Source organism: Coregonus lavaretus (genome assembly GCF_964263955.1).
Source record: "Coregonus lavaretus genome assembly, contig: SUPER_36_unloc_1, whole genome shotgun sequence".
Lineage (NCBI taxonomy): Eukaryota > Metazoa > Chordata > Actinopteri > Salmoniformes > Salmonidae > Coregonus > Coregonus lavaretus.
The window spans coordinates 1,934,999-1,959,823 of NW_028167175.1; the positions used below are offsets into that span (position 1 = coordinate 1,934,999).

Genomic DNA, 24,825 nt, shown 5'->3' on the forward strand with positions numbered 1-24,825 from the left:
CGGTGTAGAGTGGTGGAGCTAGACGTCCTCCCCAGACAGCCCCGGTTCAGTTTCCGCCCACCGGCCAGCTGGCTGGTAAAAGAAAAGACCACAGAGGAAGTATTCATACATTTCTCTGCCTGGCATTTCCTGGTTTTTAAAGTGATGGATCCCTCAGTCCTCTCTCATAGGCTACACACCTCCTCCAGTGTGTTATTGTGACGTGTCCAACTTGAGTTTGTTTTTCCTCACAGGAAGTTATGTATGAGAAGATGCTTAGGAGTCTTTATGAGAGGGGTTACATTTAGCTGTGTGTGTGTGTGGTGTGTGTGTGCTTGTGTGTAGGTTACATTTAGCTGTGTGTGTGTGTGTGTGTGTAGGTTACATTTAGCTGTGTGTGTGTAGGTTAAATTTAGCTGTGTGTGTGTGTGTGTGTGTGTGTGTGTGTGTAAGTTACATTTGGCTGCAAAACAGTTGTTCTCACTTCTTGTGCATATTTAGTTGTGTACCATTTTGTCTGGGATCTGGAAATACATATCTCTCCCTGCCAAAATGCAGATGTTTTTGTTCTTCCTTTTTACCAGTATAATGATGGGCTACTGTATTTTCTAAAGGAAAGGGTGTGGGTTCCTCAGAGAATGTTGGACATGAGTACTAAGACTCTAAAGCATCACATCCAACTAAGTTTACTGTGTCACACATTTCAAAAGGAATCCAGAACTGTTAATGACATTTTCCAAACCAAAATGTCATCACCCATTTATAAATGTGAGAGTAAATGTTAACTTCTCTCCGTCATGGGATGTACATTTTCTCTCTTGCGTCATCAAACCACTGGAGAACTGAAATGGTTAATTATAGTCTGGAGAGGAGAGGAGAGGAGAGGAGAGGAGAGGAGAGGAGAGGAGAGGAGAGGAGAGGAGAGGAGAGGAGAGGAGAGGAGAGGATGGGGGAGAGGAGAGGAGAGGAGAGGATTGGAGAGAGAGGATTGGAGAGGAGGAGAGGGGAGGGGAGGATTGGAGAGGAGGAGAGGAGAGGGGAGAGAATGGGAGGGGAGGATTGGAGAGGAGGAGAGGAGAGGGGAGGGGAGGATTGGAGAGGAGAGGAGTGCTCTACAATCATGCAGAAATGACTGTGCCAGATGGCATGGCTCTGGAGTCAGAACTAATACAGTGAGGGAAAAAAGTATTTGATCCCCTGCTGATTTTGTACGTTTGCCCACTGACAAAGAAATGATCAGTCTGTAATTTTAATGGTAGGTTTATTTGAACAGTGAGAGACAGAATAAAAACAAAAAAATCCAGAAAAACGCATGTCAAAAATGTGATAAATTGATTTGCATTTTAATGAGGGAAATAAGTATTTGACCCCCTCTCAATCAGAAAGATTTCTGGCTCCCAGGTGTCTTTTATACAGGTAACGAGCTGAGATTAGGAGCACAGGGGAGTGCTCCTAATCTCAGTTTGTTACCTGTATAAAAGACACCTGTCCACAGAAGCAATCAATCAATCAGATTCCAAAATCTCCACAATGGCCAAGACCAAAGAGCTCTCCAAGGATGTCAGGGACAAGATTGTAGACCTACACAAGGCTGGAATGGGCTACAAGACCATCGGCAAGCAGCTTGGTGAGAAGGTGACAACAGTTGGTACGATTATTCGCAAATGGAAGAAACACAAAAGAACTGTCAATCTCCCACGGCCTGGGGCTCCATGCAAGATCTCACCTCGTGGAGTTGCAATGATCATGAGAACGGTGAGGAATCAGCCCAGAACTACACGGGAGGATCTTGTCAATGATCTCAAGGCAGCTGGGACCATAGTCACCAAGAAAATAATTGGTAACACACTACGCCGTGAAGGACTGAAATCCTGCAGCGCCCGCAAGGCCCCCTGCTCAAGAGAGCACATATACAGGCCCGTCTGAAGTTTGCCAATGAACATCTGAATGATTCAGAGGAGAACTGGGTGAAAGTGTTGTGGTCAGATGAGACCAAAATCGAGCTCTTTGGCATCAACTGAACTCGCCGTGTTTGGAGGAGGAGGAATGCTGCCTATTACCCCAAGAACACCATCCCCACCGTCAAACATGGAGGTGGAAACATTATGCTTTGGGGGTGTTTTTCTGCTAAGGGGACAGGACAACTTCACCGCATCAAAGGGACGATGGACAGGGCCATATACCGTCAAATCTTGGGTGAGAACCTCCTTCCCTCAGCCAGGGCATTGAAAATGGGTCGTGGATGGGTATTCCAGCATGACAATGACCCAAATCACACGGCCAAGGCAACAAAGGAGTTGCTCAAGAAGAAGAACATTAAGGTCCTGGAGTGGCCTAGCCAGTCTCTAGACCGTAATCCCATAGAAAATCTGTGGAGGGAGCTGAAGGTTCGAGTTGCCAAACGTCAGGCTCGAAACCTTAATGACTTGGAGAAGATCTGCAAAGAGGAGTGGGACAAAATCCCTCCTGAGATGTGTGCAAACCTGGTGGCCAACTACAAGAAACGTCTGACCTCTGTGATTGCCAACAAGGGTTTTGCCACCAAGTACTAAGTCATGTTTTGCAGAGGGGCCAAATACTTATTTCCCTCATTAAAATGCAAATCAATTAATAACATTTTTGACATACATTTTTCCGCACTGTTCAAATAAACCTACCATTAAAAATATAGACTGATCATGTCTTTGTCAGTGAGCAAACGTACAAAATCAGCAGGGGATCAAATACTTTTTTCCCCTCACTGTATGCAAGACCCTGGGCTCTGCCATCTCGCTCTCTTTGCTTTGAATCAAACTCTCAGGGGTCATAAAGATTTGAGATGAGACAGATTTAGAGAGAGAGAGATGGTCTTGTGTCCTTTGTACAGTGTAGAAGTCATTATGGACCTCTGCCTCTCCAGTGATTGGTTTAAAATGAGTTTACCTCACAGTAGCCCCACAATTTAATGTTTACTTAATTTTTATTTGTTTACTTTATTTGTTTTACTATTATTGTTCAAACTAAATCCGTATGAATAGAGATGCTAGACTGAACGACCGGATATCATTTGCTTTTTTCAATAGTTCTGAAAGTAACATTGTTGAATAATTCTCTCAATTATTTCGACCTGCGTAATTTCCCCCCATTGATTCCCCAATACACTGTAGGCTAATTTCCAATTGATAATTATAAGCTCCACTACAATTACAGCTTGAAAGAAGAGGAGAGTCAAGGATGGATATGGAAGAGAAGGGAAATCATTTTGACAAGAGCTTTTTAAGGTGAATTCAATAATTGTTAGTGTAACATACACTACATGAGCAAAAGTATGTGGACACCTGCTTGTCGAAACATCTCATTCCCAAATCATGAGAATTAATATGGAGTTGGTCCCCCCCCTTTGCTGCTATACCAGCCTCCACTCTTCTGGGAAGGCTTTCCACTAGATGTTGGATCATTACTACGGGGACTTGCTTCCATTCAGCCACAAGAGTATTAGTGAGGTTGGGCACTGATGTTGGGCGATTAGGCCTGGCTCGCAGTCTGCATTCCAATTAATCCCAAAGGTGTTCGATGGGGTTGAGGTCAGGGCTCTGTGCAGGCCTTTCAAGTTCTTCCGCACCGATCTCGACAAACCATTTCCGTATGGACCTCGCTTTGTGCACGGGGGCATTGTCATGCTGAAACAGGAAAGGGCCTTCTCCAAACTGTTGCCACAAAGTTGGAAGCACAGAATCGTCTAGAATGTCATTGTATGCTGTAGCGTTAAGATTTCCCTCCACTGGCTGAACCTTATTCCTCCTCCACCAAACTTTACAGTTGGCACTATGCATTGGGGCAGGTAGAATTCTCCTGGCATCCGCCAAACCCAGATTCGTCCGTCGGACTGCCAGATGGTGAAGCGTGATTCATCACTCCAGAGAATGCGTTTCCACTGCTCCAGAGTCTAATAGCCGCGAGCTTTACACCACTCCAGCCGACGCTTGGCATTGCGCATGGTGATCTTAGGCTTGTGTGCGGCTGCTCGGCCATGGAAACCCATTTCATGAAGCTCCTGACGAACAATTATTGTGCTGATGTTGCTTCCAGAGGCAGTTTGGAACTCGGTAGTGAGCTTTGCAACTGCACTTACAGTTGACCAGGGCAGCACTAGCAGGGCAGAAATGTGGAAAGGTGGCATCCTATGACGGTGCCACGTTGAAAGTCACTGAGCTCTTCAGTAAGGCCATTCTACCACCAATGTTCAGCTATGTGTCCACATGGTGTACTTTAGGTGGATTCCCACTCCCAGAGATACTATATTGGGGTATGGTATACATCCTCGTATTATACTGGGGTATAGTATACATCCTGGTATTATACTGGGGTATAGTATACATCCTGGTATTATACTGGGGTATAGTATACATCCTGGTATTATACTGGGGTATAGTATACATCCTGGTATTATACTGGGGTATAGTATACATCCTGGTATTATACTGGGGTATAGTATACATCCTGGTATTATACTGGGGTATAGTATACATCCTGGTATTATACTGGGGTATAGTATACATCCTGGTATTATACTGGGGTATAGTATACATCCTGGTATTATACTGGGGTATAGTATACATCCTGGTATTATACTGGGGTATAGTATACATCCTGGTATTATACTGGGGTATAGTATACATCCTGGTATTATACTGGGGTATAGTATACATCCTGGTATTATACTGGGGTATAGTATACATCCTGGTATTATACTGGGGAAGTTGTGTTTCCATACCTAGGGCTGACACTAAGGGCTTGTGAAGAGCCAATCAACAACCTCTGAACACTGAGTGTAGTAATATAGAGGCCTGTGTACTAATGTGGAGGCCTGTGTACTAATGTGGAGGCCTGTGTACTAATGTGGAGGCCTGTGTACTAATGGGGAGGCCTGTGTACTAATGTGGAGGCCTGTGTACTAATGTGGAGGCCTGTGTACTAATGTGAAGACCTGTGTACTAATGGGGAGGCCTGTGTACTAATGTGGAGGCCTGTGTACTAATGTGGAGGCCTGTGTACTAATGTGGAGGCCTGTGTACTAATGGGGAGGCCTGTGTACTAATGTGGAGGCCTGTGTACTAATGTGGAGGCCTGTGTACTAATGTGAAGGCCTGTGTACTAATGTGGAGGCCTGTGTACTAATGTGGAGGCCTGTGTACTAATGGGGAGGCCTGTGTACTAATGTGGAGGCCTGTGTACTAATGTGGAGGCCTGTGTACTAATGTGAAGACCTGTGTACTAATGGGGAGGCCTGTGTACTAATGTGGAGGCCTGTGTACTAATGTGGAGGCCTGTGTACTAATGTGGAGGCCTGTGTACTAATGGGGAGGCCTGTGTACTAATGTGGTGGCCTGTGTACTAATGTGGAGGCCTGTGTACTAATGTGGAGGCCTGTGTACTAATGTGGAGGCCTGTGTACTAATGTGGAGGCCTGTGTACTAATGTGGAGGCCTGTGTACTAATGTGGAGGCCTGTGTACTAATGTGAAGGCCTGTGTACTAATGTGGAGGCCTGTATATTAATGTGGAGGCCTGTGTACTAATGTGGAGGCCTGTGTACTAATGTGGAGGCCTGTGTACTAATGTGGAGGCCTGTGTACTAATGGGGAGGCCTGTGTACTCATGTGAAGACCTGTGTACTAATGTGGAGGCCTGTGTACTAATGTGGAGGCCTGTGTACTAATGTGGAGGCCTGTGTACTAATGTGAAGGCCTGTGTACTAATGTGAAGACCTGTGTCTTGTTCCAGGCAGGCCTGATCCGGACTGATAACGGGGAGTTTTTCATCGAGCCCTTAGAGAAGGGCCAGCAGGATGTGGAGGTGAAAGGTCGTGTCCATGTGGTCTACAGGAGATCTGCCATAAAAAGGGAACCAGTACAAAGAAGGAAGGACCTCCACAATGAAGGTAAGGGAAGGGAACATCACCCCTGTAGTGGGAAGAGGAGGGGTGAGCGTACACAAGCACACACACACACACTCACACACACACACACACACACACACACACAGAGCAGCCAGACAGTTCACTGCACCAGCTGGTAAGGTGAGGAATGCTGGTCCTATGAAAGCACTGGGGGAAAGTCTGTCTCTCTGCAGGTCAAATGGACCTGACTGCTCCTATGAAAGCACTGGGGGAAAGTCTGTCTCTCTGCAGGTCAAATGGACCTGACTGGTCCTGTGAAGGCACTGGGGGAAAGTCTGTCTCTCTGCAGGTCAAATGGACCTGACTGCTCCTATGAAAGCACTGGGGGAAAGTCTGTCTCTCTGCAGGTCAAATGGACCTGACTGCTCCTATGAAAGCACTGGGGGAAAGTCTGTCTCTCTGCAGGTCAAATGGACCTGACTGCTCCTATGAAAGCACTGGGGGAAAGTCTGTCTCTCTGCAGGTCAAATGGACCTGACTGGTCCTATGAAGGCACTGGGGGAAAGTCTGTCTCTCTGCAGGTCAAATGGACCTGACTGGTCCTGTGAAGGCACTGGGGGAAAGTCTGTCTCTCTGCAGGTCAAATGGACCTGACTGGTCCTATGAAGGCACATTCTATTTCCTCCCTCCTGTTCGTCAACAACAGCTTGAGCATCTGGCGGGAGACGGTGGTACTGTTGTAGGTTCCATAGATTCTCTTCTCCAGTGTCTGTGACTGTAAAGCTGATAAGTACAGTCATACACTCTATACAATTAGGGTTCTTTGGGCAGGGTGATGGTTCTACGTGGAACCATAATGTCTCAAATAACTCTTTGAGCTCTTCGACGGTTCGTTGCAGTTCATAAAATGGTTCTTTCCTCTTTTAGTGATCATTAAAATGTAGGGGAGGCGGCTCATTATAATTTTTTGGGGGCGTGGATTGCGCACAGCTCTTTTTGTGCAACCGTGAGTGAGAGTGTCATGTCAGGATATCTAATCTGTTGTGTTATGCCATTATATATTATATATGACAATGGCCAGTGATGGTGTCTTGCGAAAGAGTTATATATGGCCTTGTGTCAATTGAGAACAGATGACTAAAATCAGTCATTGGGTCTCACTTCTCTCCTCGGGGACGCCCAGCTGTTCCAGAGGTAGCTCACTTGATTCAACTTGTCAATTAACACAATAATAACACCTACGGAGTTTAAACAATATAATATGGCTGACCAGAATAAAAAACCCTGTATGGTTCTTCAAAAGGATCTACGAAGAACCTTTCAGATTGAGAAAGGTTATTTATAGAACCATTCTCCATAAAGGTTCTATAAAGAACAATAAAGAAGGGTTCTATCTAGCACCAGACAGGGTTGCAACCATAGCAGAAGCATTTTTTTGGTGCTGTTCATGAGTTGCACTTCCGTCACTCGGTCGCGTCGTTGCCGTTGTAATCAACATTCTACAGACGCTGCAGCCATATTTTACATTTTACATTTTTTTGTCATTTAGCAGACTCTCTTATCCAGAGCGACTTACAGTTAGTGAGTGGATACATTTTCATATTGATGCTCAAAGGTAGAACGGGAGCTAATGACTTTGAACCGGGGCTGATGACTGTGTTGTCTAAAGTAGGCACGTGTTTAGTAGGAAACAACTTTGCCATTATCATCATGTTGTAACATTTACTTAGACACAGATGGCAATGTCATTAGCTAGCAATGTTCGTCATAATTAGCAAGTAAATGCTAACGTTAGCTAGCTAACGTTATACTTCATCTAGAGTCAATCTGGCGACATCAAAATGATGACAGAAGGTTTTCCTACTGATTATTTGCCTTTTAGAAATGTCATCGTGTCATCAAGCCACGGTAATGCACTTCAGACCAACTCGTCATCAGCGCCCAGTGAGGATGCATTGAGTAGAATGCTCAGTTGGGCATCAGTCCTAAAACGGACGCTCAAAACAATATTGCGACGCAACGTGCAACCCATGAATATAGAACCTCTTTTAAGGGTTCTTTATAGAACCTGAGGAAAGGGTTCTTCATATCACCATACAGGTTCCATTTAGAACCTTATGAGCATGGTTCTTTATAGAACCTTAAAAAAAGGGTTCTATATAGCACCAATAAGGGATCTGCTGTGGTTACAAGCCAAAGACGTTACAAATGTTACAAATGTAACTATGGTTCTACGAATACCTGGAAGACCGTCAGTACAGCTGAAAGCATGGATTATATCCGTCGCGCTCCGTGCAGGTCGAGTAATGATAACAACAAGGTCACGCCGGTGCCGTGACAGCGTGGGAGGACGTGCCCCCCGGCGGTTCATGTAAAACCGTACGTCAGACCGCGCACCGTCTCAGAGAACCTTCTCGCCCCAAAAAGATTCCCAGTGACAGGAAAGCAGTGACGGTCTTCCAGGTATTCGTAGAACCATAGTTACATTCTTAACTTCCGTTCTACTTCATACCTTTCAGACGGTCAGTACGGTTGAAGGTATGGATGACTCATACCAACAAGGTCACGAGGAATAGCACCACTAACCTCTGATTAATGTGCCAGTGCTGCTGGAAGAATGGCAGAGCCCATGGTGTGGCAGGATGCGACGTTGACCTTTGTAAAAATCTTTAGAACGTGCAGGGCGACGACCAGGTATTAGATGTGCATATTTCATTCAGAGAGCGCATGGAGCTCACTCACACGTTACGCTGATAAAATAGCTAAGAGAAAGACGTTTTCAGAGAGAACAATTTTATGTCCGGCTCCTCCGTATACTTGAAGGGAGGTTTCATCAAAGCCTCCAATACTAGTGGCAGATCCCCTGGGGGGGATGCAGCCGGCGTACACCTTGTAAGAAATGGCAGATGAAGTAGTGGTCCCCTTTCGATTTTCCATCGATGCGTAAATGGTTAGATGATATGGCTGAGGCATACACCTTCAAGGTAGAGGCAGAGCGACCTGAGTCCAATAGTTTCTGAAGGAAGCTCAGTATAACAGGTACAGGACACCGGTTCCTCCACCCTGGTAGAGCGCCATTCGGTAAACAGCTTCCAGCGACCAGCATACATGATCCTGGTCGATGGGGCTCTGGCGTTCTGTAATGTTGCGATAATTGCAGGATCGCAGCCAATCAGTAAAGGGTTGGACTCTTCAGAAGCCATAGCTGTAGTTGGTCTGGGCTGGGATGCCATGTCCTGCCATCCAACTGTGAGAGCAGGCCCTTTCTGTGAGGGAACTGCCATGGCTCTCCCTCCAGAAAACAGAGGAGGGTTGGAAACCAGGGTCTCGCTGCCATGGCTCTCCCTCCAGAAAACCGAGGAGGGTTGGAAACCAGGGTCTCGCTGCCATGGCTCTCCCTCCAGAAAACCGAGGAGGGTTGGAAACCAGGGTCTCGCTGCCATGGCTCTCCCTCCAGAAAACCAAGGAGGGTTGGAAACCAGGGTCTCGCTGCCATGGCTCTCCCTCCAGAAAACCGAGGAGGGTTGGAAACCAGGGTCTCGCTGCCATGGCTCTCCCTCCAGAAAACCGAGGAGGGTTGGAAACCAGGGTCTCGCTGCCATGGCTCTCCCTCCAGAAAACCGAGGACGGTTGGAAACCAGGGTCTCGCTGCCATGGCTCTCCCTCCAGAAAACCAAGGAGGGTTGGAAACCAGGGTCTCGCTGCCATGGCTCTCCCTCCAGAAAACCAAGGAGGGTTGGAAACCAGGGTCTCGCTGCCATGGCTCTCCCTCCAGAAAACCAAGGAGGGTTGGAAACCAGGGTCTCGCTGCCATGGCTCTCCCTCCAGAAAACCAAGGAGGGTTGGAAACCAGGGTCTCGCTGCCATGGCTCTCCCTCCAGAAAACCGAGGAGGGTTGGAAACCAGGGTCTCGCTGGCCATCTGGGGGCTACAAGCAGCAGCCTGTGCTGAGCCTGAGAGACCCTGTGCAGCATTGCTAAGATCAGGGGTGTCGGAGGGAAATAAAACAGTAGGCGTGGTTATCTCCTGTAGCTCAGTTGGTAGAGCATGGCGCTTGCAACATAAGGGTTGTGGGTTAGTTTCCCACGGGGGGCCAGTATGAAAAATGTATGCGTTCACTAATTGTAAGTCGCTCTGGATAAGAGCGTCTGCTAAATGACTAAAATGTCAAAATCTAGGGAAGTGACCCGTTCGAGTTTTAAATAGTTGAAGGACAACTAGTGCCCGGTGGGCTCAATAACGAGCACAGCAGTGGAGGATATCTTGACAAAGTTAGCACCGGAGTACGGTGGCCAACACACACACTAGCTGGTGGGCTAAGTCGGCACAAGACAAGGAAGCCCGATATCCTCCACTGCCGTTTTTAAGATAGAAGGGATAGGTATGGGGAGAGCTGTCACACAGCCTTGGAGGGAGAATTACACACTCTGACCCACACAGGTCACAGGCTTTTCGGTGACACACTGACAGTACACACAACTCACACAGAGTTTAGCTTTCCCTCCCGGGACCTGGGAAGATGCAATCTGAGAAACAGGAGCAGCGGAGCGGTCAACTTGCGCGATACGGCTAAGCTAACTTTGGCAGAGGAAATAAGAGACGTACGGTTTTATATGAACGTCCTCCCACGCTGTCACGGCAACAGCGTGACTTTCTTGTTGTTATTATTACTCGACCTGTACGGAGCGCGAGGGGATATAATCCATACTTTCCTTTGGGATTATCTTTTAGTTTACTGGATGCTGGCTGTACTTGTGTCAAATATACAAATAAGCAGTGGAGGTCTACAGAAGACTAGACCACCCAAACGAGAGGAGACCTAGTGTTGTGTGTTCGAGCGGTAAGCCTGATGAAGCCGACTGTGCTCGAACGTCGACGAGTGACGTCGAGGGAGGTGCATCTGCGACAACCAAAAGTCAGACACTGTAGGGGTTTTCCATCAGCAAGGCTCAGATCAACAGGGTAGTGTCAACATAGCTGCTATTGTTTATAAACGTTCTTCTGTATAAATGTCGAAATAAACTTTTCTATGCGCCCATATCACAAAATGAAAAAATAATTGTTTAGAGAGAGGTCTCAAATATTACTTTCATGTGTAGGCCTATCCCCTTTAGCTTTGTGCTGCATTCGTAAGTAAGAGGGAGGTGGGAATGTACATGTTGTGAAGTTGTAAATACCAGTTGGATGCATTCACGTGCTTTGAACTCGTTGAGAAACGCGGACTGGCTAATGGCCAACAAGCTGCGTAAACCATAAACTAAAAGTACAGCTATCATGCCTGTTAACAAATTATAGTGTTCAAAAACCATATGAATAGATTGCTTTTTATAAATAATGTTTTGTTGTTGCATTTAACTGCTGAAAATGCTATTTCCTTAGTAGGTGACGTCAGAGGTCACCATATGAAGGTGAGGTCAGTACAGGTGCATCAAAGCTGGGACCGAGAGACTGAAAAACAGCTTCTATCTCAAGGCCATCAGACTGTTGAACAGCCATCACTAGCACATTAGAGGCTGCTGCCTATAGACAGACTAGAAATCACTGGCCACTTTAAGAAATGGAACACTAGCCACTTTAATAATGTTTACGTATCTTGCATTACTCATCTCATGTGTATATACTGTATTCTATACTATTCTACTGTATCTTAGTCCATGCCGCTCTGACATCGCTCGTCCATATATGTATATATTCCTTAATTAATTCCTTACTTAGATTTGTGTGTATTGGGTATATATGTTGTGGAACTGTTAGATATTGCTTGTTAGATATTACTGCACTGTCGGAGCTAGAAACACAAGCATTTGGCTACACCCGCAGTAACATCTGCTAAACACGTGTATGTGACCAATAACATTAGATTAGATTTGTGGGAGAAGTGGGAGTTCAGGATGAGCGTTTCCCACTAGTAATTACCAGTTGCCGTTCAAGTGGATTTTTCCCAGCCCTATGTGGTAAATTCCCACTTCCTACTTGGTTACAAACGTAGCATTAGAAAAATCTGTCGATGTGCCCTTGAGCAAGGCACTTAACCCTAATTGCTCCTGTAAGTCGCTCTGGATAAGAGCATCTGCTAAATGACTAAAAATGTAAACTGTAAAATGTAATCGCAGCAAAGTTGGTTCCTGTTTCAGTCACTTCTTTGGCCACGTTTGCGTGGGTCAATCAAAAACACGCAAATGACTGGCTGACAAATAGTGCCCCCATAATGCAGGGGATGGCTGCATGGTGCAGTTGGTGAGAAGCAACTGCAGCGACTAGAAGGCGACTTCATCAAAAACTGCATGACCTTTGATCACATGATCTTTGCAAAGTTCATTCAGTCGAAATGTAGTCGCAAGTCGGACAATTTTTATAACCATAATGGAACACACTTTGAAAGGCGGAGACCGTCACCGTGACCGTCACCGTGACCGTCACCGCCTTTCAAAGGGTGTTCCATTATGGTTATAAAAATCAGCTCGAACGCGCCCAATGTCTTGCAGTATGGCTGTGTTCTGTGACATCATTAACTGGCGTCTGGTTCTGTGTCATTATCTGGGTTCTATGTCATCATTATCTGGGTTCTATGTCATCAATTTATCATTATCTGAGTTCTATGTCATCATTATCTGGGTTCTGTGTCATCATTATCTGGGTTCTATGTCATCATTATCTGGGTTCTATGTCATCATTATCTGGGTTCTATGTCATCATTATCTGGGTTCTGTGTCATCATTATCTGGGTTCTATGTAATCATTATCTGGGTTCTGTGTCATCATTATCTCAATCAATCAGTCAATCAAATTGTATTTATAAAGCCCTTTTACATCAGCAGATGTCACAAAGTGCTATACAGAAACCCAGCCTAAAACCCCACACAGGAAGCAATGCAGATGTATTATATGGGTTCTATGTCATCATTATCTGGGTTCTATGGCATCATTATCTGGGTTCTATGTCATCATTATCTGGGTTCTGTGATTCAGTTTTTTTATGACATATTGAGGGCCTTCAGAATCTGAGTCCTGATGTCATATTTCCAGCAGTTAGTTATTCCAGATGTGGTTCTGTAAGTATTGGAATGCAGGCAGCTCGCCAGGTGATTTACATTCATATATCCTATTTGTCAAGTTTCGCCACTTCCACGTTTGTCACATTGTCACTGACAGCATGCAAAATGTGGGCTACTTACCTTCTCTCAATTTGCCCTAATATTATCTCAATCATTTCAAATGGACACCTCCTATCTCCAACCTCACATGTGGATGATTGTACCTTGGACACATAGAGAGCCTTTATATTTCTATAGAGTAGAGTAGTGGATGATTGTACCTTGGACACATAGAGAGCCTTTATATTTCTATAGAGTAGAGTAGTGGATGATTGTACCTTGGACACATAGAGAGCCTTTATATTTCTATAGAGTAGAGTAGTGGATGATTGTACCTTGGACACATAGAGAGCCTTTATATTTCTATAGAGTAGAGTAGTGGATGATTGTACCTTGGACACATAGAGAGCCTTTATATTTCTAGCCACTGAGAGGAACCTTCCTTCTGTGGCAGCTTATTATTTGTCTGACAGATTCCAAGAATCCATTCTAACGACACAGTAGTATTTTCTCTTCTCTATGCTGTGCTGTTTCTCACCTAAGTACATTTACATGATTCACCTTCATCACCTTCCCGGAACTGTCTGCATAAGGAAGCAGGCTAGAGCAAGTGCTCGAAGTCGTTGATTTGGAATGGTATTGAACCCATGTCTGGGGGCTTGATGCCCATCTGGTCCTAGTGTATGGGTCTCTGACGGCATAGTGAGGTGGCAGAGATTCCTTGCAATCATTGTGGAATGGGATCATTCCCAGCTGCCCATAGCCAAATTCCATGTTTTATAACACCAGGATGTTTTTACATGGTCATTTATTTAGTATCCAGACACATTCCTGTTGCTGTCGACAACAACAACAATGTTCAACGAGGAAATTAAAAACATTGTTACGTTTGCTATTGCACTTAACTGTTATTTTCGGACGGTTTCCATTCCTTAAATTGTTGACTCACAAGTAACTGTTGCATTTAGCTTAGTCATTTTCCAGGGACACATAAAGCTTTAAAAAATAAAATAGTTAAAAATGCTAGGCCAAATCGTACCCTACTGTCACGGACGTTGAAGGACGGGTCAGACCAAGGCGCAGCGTGAAATGCATACATGTTTATTACAACGATAAACACACGAACCAAAACAACGTAACGTGAAGTCCTCAGGCTAAACACAATACAAGCCTCTACACGGAACAAGATCCCACAACTAATGATACCAAACAGGCTGCCTAAGTATGATCCCCAATCAGAGACAACGAGCAACAGCTGCCTCTGATTGGGAATCACACCCGGCCAAACATAGAAATACAACACCCAGACTGAGAACATAGAAAATACAACATAGAACTCAACACCCTGACTCAACATACTAGAGTCCCATTCGTCAGGGTGTGACACCTACTGAGAATGCACGTACACCTGTTTCTTTAGGTGGTATAATACAGACAACGATCCCTCTGACGTACAGGACATGCAGTATCTCACAAAAGTGAGTACACCCCTCACATTTTTGTAAATATTTTTGAGTATATATATTTTCATGTGACAACACTGAAGAAATGACACTTTGCTACAATGTAAAGTAGTGAGTGTACAGCTTGTATAACAGTGTAAATTTGCTGTCCCCTCAAAATAACACAACACACAGCCATTAATGTCTAAACCGCTGACAACAAAAGTGAGTACACCCCTAAGTGGAAATGTCCAAATTGGGCCCAATTAGCCATTTTCCCTCCCCGGTGTTATACAAGCTGTACACTCACTACTTTACATTGTAGCAAAGTGTCATTTCTTCAGTGTTGTCACATGAAAAGATATATACTCAAAAAAATATTTACAAAAATGTGAGGGGTGTACTCACTTTTGTGAGATACTGTATATATTCCAGATATGGGCCATACAGAGGATTCTGTGATTATATAGTGTACATAGCTCTAGGGGGTTGAGCAGGAAGAGGATATTGACGTGTCATGCTGTTGTTGATGAATGACTGGAGATAGTGTTCAGGTGATGGGGATCAAGGGGGTCTTTGTAATGTACAGGTCTCAATTCAACCTCTTACAGTGTCTCCTGTTCATGTCTGGACTGGCTGCATCATTGAGACTACACAAGACTATTCCAAAGCTTGGTTGCGTCCCAAATTTCTCCCCATTTCCTATTTAGTGCACTACTATCGACCAACGCTTGTGCAGCAAACTCGTAGGCTATATCCCAAATGGCACCCTTTCCCCTTTTTAATGTTATTAAGCCCCTACAAGGAGTGCACTAAACAGGGAATTGGGCTGATGCCATCAGAGGAAGACATACTACCTCCTCATGTCACGGATTCAGCCGAGGCTGCCCCTCCTCCTCGCTCGGGCAGGCTTCGGCGTTCGTCGTCTCCGGAGTACTAGCTGCTACCGATCCATGTGTCTATGTTCGACTTGTTCTGTCTTTATTGGTCACACCTGTTTCCCATTATGTAGTTATGTCATCCCTATTTAATCCTCTGTCTCACACTGTGTGTTGTGCGTGTCTGTTCATGTTTTGGCTGTCGTTAGTGTGCGGGTTTGTTCCCTCCCTGCGTGGAGGTTTGTTGTTCATTCATTTACCTACGAGTAAAGTACGCCTTCTGATTAGCTCTGTGTCCTGCGCCTGACTTCGTCCTACCGCATTACACTGACGCCTTGACACCTCATCCCCATGGAAACATGCTGCTGTATGCTAGCTAATTGTTGCTATGTAACTCGTTGCAATTCCTCATGTCTCTTCTCTTCCACACAGTGGCAGACTTTGGGATTGCGAACCTCCCCAGGGCTCTGGACCTCTTGGAGCACAAGCTGACAGAGTCGGAGCGCAAACGGCGGCACGCCAAGAAGGACGACTACAACATCGAGGTGCTGCTGGCCGTGGACGACTCTGTGGTGCGCTTCCATGGCAAGGAGCACGTGCAGAACTATGTCCTCACACTCATCAACATAGTAAGTCCATTATGACTCTTCATGTCACGCATGTGAATACTTTATGAATGCTATGGGCGATTCCACACCGGCGTAGGCCAGAAAAAGTTTTTTGGTATGTCAGATTGTTCTGGCAATGCTCACAATAGTAACTGCATTGGGAGGAAGGAGGTTTGAGCGCTTTTTCATTTGTATCACCAACCATTTGTTAGAGAATCATGATGAAAGTGGACATTTTAGGCCATTTTTAGACCCCATGGCTGCGTTTACACAGGCAGCCCAATTCTGATATCTTCTCTTTTTTAGAGCCAATTCTGATATCAGATCTTTTTTAGAGCTAATCTGATTGGACAAAATACCAAATAGTGAAGAAAAGATCAGAATTGGGCTGTCTGTGTAAACGCAGCCTTAGGTCTGCGAATCGTACATGATACAGACAACATCTTAGTGTCGTTATACTCCTTACAGGGTTCTCTCAAATATGAATATGTCTAGATTCTGAAATAATACAAAAATTCACATTAATTTATTCAACATTAAAAATATTTATATTAATATCTCAAAAGGACCCTTTTTGATTTTGCTTTATGTTGTTTGTAACAATATACTCTTCAAACACATCACATTTCCAGAGTGGGCTCTCTGCTACTTTTAATCACCCATTTTATACATACAAATTGACATTATAGGTCATTAACCAATCACAGCCCTCCTTTACGATTGCACATTCATCAAATCACCAGCAGAGGGAGTTCCCTTTGAATCCATTTTCCCATTCACTGTGTTGTGCGGTGCCCGTACAGTGTATCCTATGTTCAGAGTCAGCAGAGAGCCCGCTCTGGACATGGGATGTACTTGTAGAGTATATTGTTCCAAACAATACTTTTGAGATATTAATATTAAATGTTTCTAATGTTGCATAAATGAATGTGAAAATAGTATTTCGGATTCAAGACATACTCCATATTTTAGAGCACACTGTAAAGATGTTGTCTGTGTCAAGTACAGTTCACAGATCATAGGGACTTACAGGAGGCATACAGTGGGGAAAAAAAAGTATTTAGTCAGCCACCAATTGTGCAAGTTCTCCCACTTAAAAAGATGAGAGGCCTGTAATTTTCATCATAGGTACACGTCAACTATGACAGACAAATTGAGAAAAAAAATCCAGAAAATCACATTGTAGGATTTTTAATGAATTTATTTGCAATTTATGGTGGAAAATAAGTATTTGGTCACCTACAAACAAGCAAGATTTCTGGCTCTCACAGACCTGTAACTTCTTCTTTAAGAGGCTCCTCTGTCCTCCACTCGTTACCTGTATTAATGGCACCTGTTTGAACTTGTTATCAGTATAAAAGACACCTGTCCACAACCTCAAACAGTCACACTCCAAACTCCACTATGGCCAAGACCAAAGAGCTGTCAAAGGACACCAGAAACAAAATTGTAGACCTGCACCAGGCTGGGAAGACTGAATCTGCAATAGGTAAGCAGCTTGGTTTGAAGAAATCAACTGTGGGAGCAATTATTAGGAAATGGAAGACATACAAGACCACTGATAATCTCCCTCGATCTGGGGCTCCACGCAAGATCTCACCCCATGGGGTCAAAATGATCACAAGAACGGTGAGCAAAAATCCCAGAACCACACGGGGGGACCTAGTGAATGACCTGCAGAGAGCTGGGACCAAAGTAACAAAGCCTACCATCAGTAACACACTATGCCGCCAGGGGCTCAAATCCTGCAGTGCCAGACGTGTCTCCCTGCTTAAGCCAGTACATGTCCAGGCCCGTCTGAAGTTTGCTAGAGTGCAGTTGGATAATCCAGAAGAGGATTGGGAGAATGTCATATGGTCAGATGAAACCAAAATATTACTTTTTGGTAAAAACTCAACTCGTCGTGTTTGGAGGACAAAGAATGCTGAATTGCATCCAAAGAACACCATACCTACTGTGAAGCATGGGGTTGGAAACATCATGCTTTGGGGCTGTTTTTCTGCAAAGGGACCAGGACGACTGATCCGTGTAAAGGAAAGAATTAATGGGGCCATGTAACGTGAGATTTTGAGTGAAAACCTCCTTCCATCAGCAAGGGCATTGAAGATGAAACGTGGCTGGGTCTTTCAGCATGACAATGATCCCAAACACACCGCCCGGGCAACGAAGGAGTGGCTTCGTAAGAAGCATTTCAAGGTCCTGGAGTGGCCTAGCCAGTCTCCAGATCTCAACCCCATAGAAAATCTTTGGAGGGAGTTGAAAGTCTGTGATGCCCAGCGACAGCCCCAAAACATCACTGCTCTAGAGGAGATCTGCATGGAGGAATGGGCCAAAATACCAGCAACAGTGTGTGAAAACCTTGTGAAGACTTACAGAAAACGTTTGACCTGTGTCATTGCCAACAAAGGGTATATAACAAAGTATTGAGAAACTTTTGTTATTGACCAAATACTTATTTTCCACCATAATTAGCAAATAAATTCATTAAAAATCCTACAATGTGATTTTCTGGATTTTTTTTTCTAATTTTGTCTGTCATAGTTGACGTTTACCTATGATGAAAATTACAGGCCTCTCTCATCTTTTTAAGTGGGAGAACTTGCACAATTGGTGGCTGACTAAATACTTTTTTTCCCCACTGTAGGTCTAAAAACGGTCTAAATTTGCCACTTTTATCATGATTATTAAATTAAAAAAGACAAATTAGTGAAACAATTATTTGTGATACAAATGTAAAAAGCATGTTAAACATCCTTCCTCCCAATTAAGTTTCTATGTGAGAATTGCCATTACAATCTGAGATACCATGGCATGGAATTTCCCTATATGAATGCTACATGTCACATACTCACCACTAAAATTGGATTAAACCAGATCAAAGTAAGTTGACCAAAGTATGAACAATTACTGTTGCTTCTACATTGATAACATTTGATCATAAAGTTACACTTGGATTCAGGAGGTGGGATTATTAAGGGCTTTTTGTGACATCACAAAAAGGCTCTCATTTTAATACACCAATGGTAATGTCTTATTCTCTTACCTAATTTAAATAAGTACCGCCTTGTAACCAACATGGCAGAAGGCGTGTTTGCAGAGGGGCGTGGTTTACATAGCTGGGTAGCTACTCTACTGGTGCCAAAATTTGAGTTCAGTGTGTCAGCAAATATAATCACAGGTTTCCCCTATTCATCTATTGCAAATATACTTATAGGTTTCAGCTTTCATCTGTGTCTGGTGTTCGCTAGTTACTGGCTAGCTATGTCTTCAGCCAGCATGGAACAAAAGCAGGGGAAGGGTTGCCCAAAACTCCAACACAGTTGCCGTGTCATTGCATCAATAGATGTGCCAAACAGGAGATTCATACAAACTTCTTAACATATTTGATGGTCATGATTAGGGCTGTGGCAGTCATGAATTTTTGTCTGCCGGTTATTGTCAAGCAAATAACTGCCGGTCTCACAGTAATTAACCGTTAATTAACATACACATTTAGCATCTCCTGGCTTCCACGCAAAGCCTACAAGCCACTGATGCGGACCTTTTGGAACATCTACATTTAAAAAAGTCTAATAAATCCATGTAATATAGCCTACACCTTCACAATAAATCCATTATTTATTTTAGACAGGTCTAAAGAAACATGATATGAAGAAAATGTAGTCTATTTCAGAAGAACAGAATAGCATATCCTTATCTGGCTACACCATCTGGCTGTGGGCTACACTAGTTATCCTTATGTTAGGTCCTGATCTGGCTACACCATCTGGCTGTGGGCTACACTAGTTATCCTTATGTTAAGTCCTGATCTGGCTACACCATCTGGCTGTGGGCTACACTAGTTATCCTTATGTTAGGTCCTGATCTGGCTACACCATCTGGCTGTGGGCTACACTAGTTATCCTTATGTTAGGTCCTGATCTGGCTACACCATATGGCTGTGGGCTACACTAGTTATCCTTATGTTAGGTCCTGATCTGGCTACACCATCTGGCTGTGGGCTACACTAGTTATCCTTATGTTAGGTCCTGATCTGGCTACACCATATGGCTGTGGACTACACTAGTTATCCTTATGTTAGGTCCTGATCTGGCTACACCATATGGCTGTGGGCTACACTAGTTATCCTTATGTTAGGTCCTGATCTGGCTACACCATCTGGCTGTGGGCTACACTAGTTATCCTTATGTTAGGTCCTGATCTGGCTACACCATATGGCTGTGGGCTACACTAGTTATCCTTATGTTAGGTCCTGATCTGGCTACACCATCTGGCTGTGGGCTACACTAGTTATCCTTATGTTAGGTCCTGATCTGGCTACACCATCTGGCTGTGGGCTACACTAGTTATCCTTATGTTAGGTCCTGATCTGGCTACACCATCTGGCTGTGGGCTACACTAGTTATCCTTATGTTAGGTCCTGATCTGGCTACACCATATGGCTGTGGGCTACACTAGTTATCCTTATGTTAGGTCCTGATCTGGCTACACCATATGGCTGTGGGCTACACTAGTTATCCTTATGTTAGGTCCTGATCTGGCTACACCATCTGGATGTGGGCTACACTAGTTATCCTTATGTTAGGTCCTGATCTGGCTACACCATATGGATGTGGGCTACACTAGTTATCCTTATGTTAGGTCCTGATCTGGCTACACCATATGGCTGTGGGCTACACTAGTTATCCTTATGTTAGGTCCTGATCTGGCTACACCATATGGCTGTGGGCTACACTAGTTCATTTAGCAGACTAGATTTGTTTAGAATTCCGTGGCATTATTTTATATTATGAAGAAAACAATTGGAAAAAACTTAATAAAATAGAAAGGATATTTTCTCCAAACGATTTGAGGGAGTGCGCACATGCGGCTATTCTGTGTTGAGCGGTTAACAAAGAAACAGGTCCTCCAATATGCTTAATTTAGAGTTATTTATGTAACTTTAGTTGTGATACAAACGTTGGGCTACATGTTTTGATTTTTAATACCTTCTAAGGCTGCATGATGCGACTCTAATTATGATTTGAAAAAAGTCACATGAAAGGCATGAGCTCTGCTTAGTTTTTTTTTTGCGCAGGCTGCACACACTTCATCAGTCTCTCATTCACAATTTGACGGCACTTGATAATGACTCGGATTTCCCGGCTGCATCCCCTTTATGTGGCGAAATGTCCCCTAAGAAAATCCATGCCTTTTGCAGCCAGTGGCCGTTGTGCCCTCGGGCTGAATATAATCATTATAATTCCCTTCTCCCTCACTCACATGGCTCTCGGTCACGTGATCGGGTCTTTCTCACAGGCTACAAGTGAAGACAGACACATCGGGGACCCGACTGCGCATGTCCTCATCCAATTCCGAGGCGCATATTGAAGATATTGGAAGAACTGTCCACATTTACTTTTCGTCAGCCAACAAGATGAGTAGGCCTAACGAACAGCAAAATCACTAGCCTATGTCAATCTACTATCCCCCATAGTACAAACGTTGACCTATTCTATTCTGTGCGAGAAATAAATATTCCAAACATAGTCTGGGACAGTTGTGGGATGCAATAGATCCCAAATTAATAAAACCACTAGCATCAAAACACCTGTTTTAAGCAATGAGCCTGAAGCAACAGAGGAGAACATTTAGCTTAAAATGTTGATAAACTATTAGGCTATTTCTTCACATTATAAGCGCAGCAATGTGCACACGGCAGTAGGCTATAAGTGCGAATGTTCCATTAGCAGGAAAACACCATTCTCAAAAGTGACCACAAATGTGATTATGCATGTATTGCTTGTATAATAAAGGTGCATTTTTATGGTGAACATTTTCTTCCCCAAACTTGAAACTCACGCGCTGCATAAGTATGCCAGTTAGGCTCTACACCCCTTGTAAAGCGGATTAATGTGCTTCATTTTAAGAAGTTATTTGGCCACTTTAGTTGTGATACAAACCTTATCAAAACATATAAGCCTATGGGCTAGGCTACATGAAATGTGCCACTATGATTTTAAAAAGTTGCCAAATAAATCATGCGCTATTTGCCTTAAGCTGGGCATCATTCACAAGTGATAATATATTATTCACAAGTGATAGGCTAATATTGTCACCCATCACACTATTCTTGATTTAATATTTTCTTTACATATACTAAATAATATATGTGTGAAACATTTTTTGATTTAGAATGGACCATTATCATGCACCAAATACATGTCATCTATGCACTTAAATACCGAATGGAGGATGCTTTTCACATGGTTCATTTTCATGCCAGCCAGGTAGGTTATACTCCTGTTGTAAAGAGAAGCAATGTACTTAATATTAGGAAAGTTGTGAAATAAATATAGTAGGCCTAACCAATAGAAAGCTGATGGGATCCTCCTCTTTTTAGTAGAGGCCATCACTCTTGTTTTCTCACACAATTGCATAGCCTATAGAAATGTTGCCATGAGCTCATGTTGCCGGAGCGGCAGGTAGCTTAGTGGTTAAGAGCGTTGTGCCAGTAACCGAAAGGTCGCTGGTTCTAATCCCCGAGCCGACTAGGTGAAAAATCTGTCGATGTGCCCTTGAGCAAGGCACTTAACCCTAATTGCTCATGTAAGTCGCTCTGGATAAGAGCGTCTGCTAAATGACTAAAAACGTAAATGTGTTTGATTTAGATTTTCTATTGCATTTGCATTGAAGTCAGAGTGATTAGAGGGACAATAGAGTGCTGAGTACCAGGCATGTGTGGTAGGCTACTAATGACCATCAGCAGCATCAGAGCTTGGAGAAGCCTAATTACCGTGACTAAACGGTCATGCGGAATTTGACTGCTGTCATCACTCGTGACCACCGGAGTGGCAGTAATACGGTCACCGTAACAACCCTAGTCATGATATATGAACATCGCCTGACAGTCAATACCAACTGAGTATACCAAATATTAGGAACACCTTTTGCCCTCAGAAAAGCCTCGGTTCGTCGGGGTGTCGAAAGCATTCCACAGGGATGCTGGTCCATGTTGACTCCAATGCTTCCCACAGTTGTGTCAAGTTGGCTTGGATGTCCTTTGGGTGGTGGACCATTCTTGATAAACGCGGGAAACTGTTGAGCGTGAAAAACCCAGTAGCGTTGCAGTTCTTGACACACTCAAACTGGTGCGCCTGGCACCTACTACCATAGCCCGTTCAAAGGCACTTAAATCTTTTGTCTTGCCCATTCACTTAAAAATCCTTATTTTAACGGTCTCCTCCCCTTCATCTACACTGATTTAAGTGGATTTAACACGTGACATCAATAAGGGATCATAGCTTTCACCTGGTCAGTCTACGCCATGGAAAGAGCAGGAGTTCTTAATGTTTTGTTCAATCAGTGTATATACATGTATGTAATGTAACCAGCCTTCACCCTGTAAAGTTTCAACTGAAATTGTCCAAGATGCTAGCTTGATAAACAGTGCTGACAATTACACTTGGGCTAGCAAGCTAAATTATATATACAACATGTTGTCTATATTGATGCTGTTACAATAACCAAACAGGATAAATACATCATTTGTGATGTTGTTTGAGTTGCTTTGTTTATCAGCAAATTTGCTTGAGATAATCTCACTGCAACACTGCTCATGTTGCTTGTTGCTTGACATAGGCGTTTTCAAAGAACCGTCATTCAAGGTGAACTCCCCGCCCACTCAGCCTACCAGCTCCCCGCCCACTCAGCCTACCAGCTCCCCGCCCACTCAGCCTACCAGCTCCCCGCCCACTCAGTCTGTCCTTTCAGACTTCCTGACTTTTTATTTGGAAAAAATATTGTTGGTGATGTTTTAGTCACTCAAAGGGCAATTTTACATGGAAATCAGAATGACTGTTTGGGACCTTTAAATCTTTCTTAGCTGTTTGACCCCTATGTGCAACTGCTCTGTTTTGCTGTGTGTGTGTACTCAAACTTCCCTGTGGACAGCTTACTGTACTATTCACCATACAGACCAGAGTTGGGGGGCCAATTCCATTTAAATTCAGTTACGTAAACTGAAATTCCGAAAAGCTATTGGAATCTAATTGACCAAGCCAGTTGACTGTTGCCTGTAGGACAAGATGACTGTTTGTGGAAGGTGAAAATCTGTTCTCTCTCATGGGAATGACTTGATAGAGTAGTAACAGCGTTGTCTCTGGCTCGCTGGCCAGACTTATTCTCACCCCTCCAATGTGTGTAGATTCCCCCTCAGGTCCTTGGCCTGGTTGTTACTGGACTAGTTCCCTCCTCTCACGTTGTGGACGTTGACACATTATTTCTCCCTCGCCTCAACTCCCCCTCCCCCCCCCCCAGCTTCTCTCTCTTGCTCTCTCTCTCTCTTCTCTCTCTCTCTCTCTCTCTCTCTGTCTCTCTCTCTCTCTCTGTCTCTCTCTCTCTCTCTCTCTCTCTCTCTGTCTCTTCTGTGTCCCTGAATGTTGATGGATTACCAATGAAAGAGAAACCCCCCCCAGCTTGTTCATTACAGGCTCAGGCAGCTCCTAGCACCTTAATCTTATTACGCAGCCCTAATCCACCAAGTCACATTTTCACAGGGTGCTGGTTTCACTCTGTAACAGTTACCATTTGGGTCCAGTAGGGTGGTCTGATTTAGCTGCACTAGACCTGTCGCTGGTGTATCCCAAATGGCACCCTGTTCCCTAGGGCTGCTTGTCAAAAGCAGTGCATTATATAGGTACTAGGTTGCCATTTGGGATGCAGCCACTGTGAGTTGACTGGGAGTGGAGAGGACAGGGTGGTGGAGCTGTGGCGGGATGGGGCTGGCTGGTGCTGGACTGCTGCTGGGCAGCCAATCAGCACACACATCCACCCGGCCAGAGGATCTGGTTCGTTGCTCCCAGTCCCTTTGGACTGAGAGGTCTGCGTTTCTACAAACAAGGTGAACACTGGAGCTCTTCTGGTTAAGCCAGTGGCTTGCTGTGTCTGAAAGAGCTCTACCCACCCA

General features: G+C 44.2%; 1 protein-coding gene across 1 annotated transcript in view; it reads left to right on the plus strand.

The window, feature by feature from the left end:
* The window catches only part of LOC311111094 (A disintegrin and metalloproteinase with thrombospondin motifs 14-like), a gene marked incomplete at its 5' end in the record, with an annotated part of 276,043 nt that overhangs the window by 30,506 nt on the left and 220,712 nt on the right, over positions 1-24,825 (plus strand). Inside the window, 2 exons of the mRNA XM_084189095.1 lie at positions 5,742-5,898; positions 15,703-15,899. Coding sequence (XP_084045221.1) covers positions 5,742-5,898; positions 15,703-15,899 — 354 coding nt within the window. The remainder of the gene's footprint in view (positions 1-5,741; positions 5,899-15,702; positions 15,900-24,825) is intronic.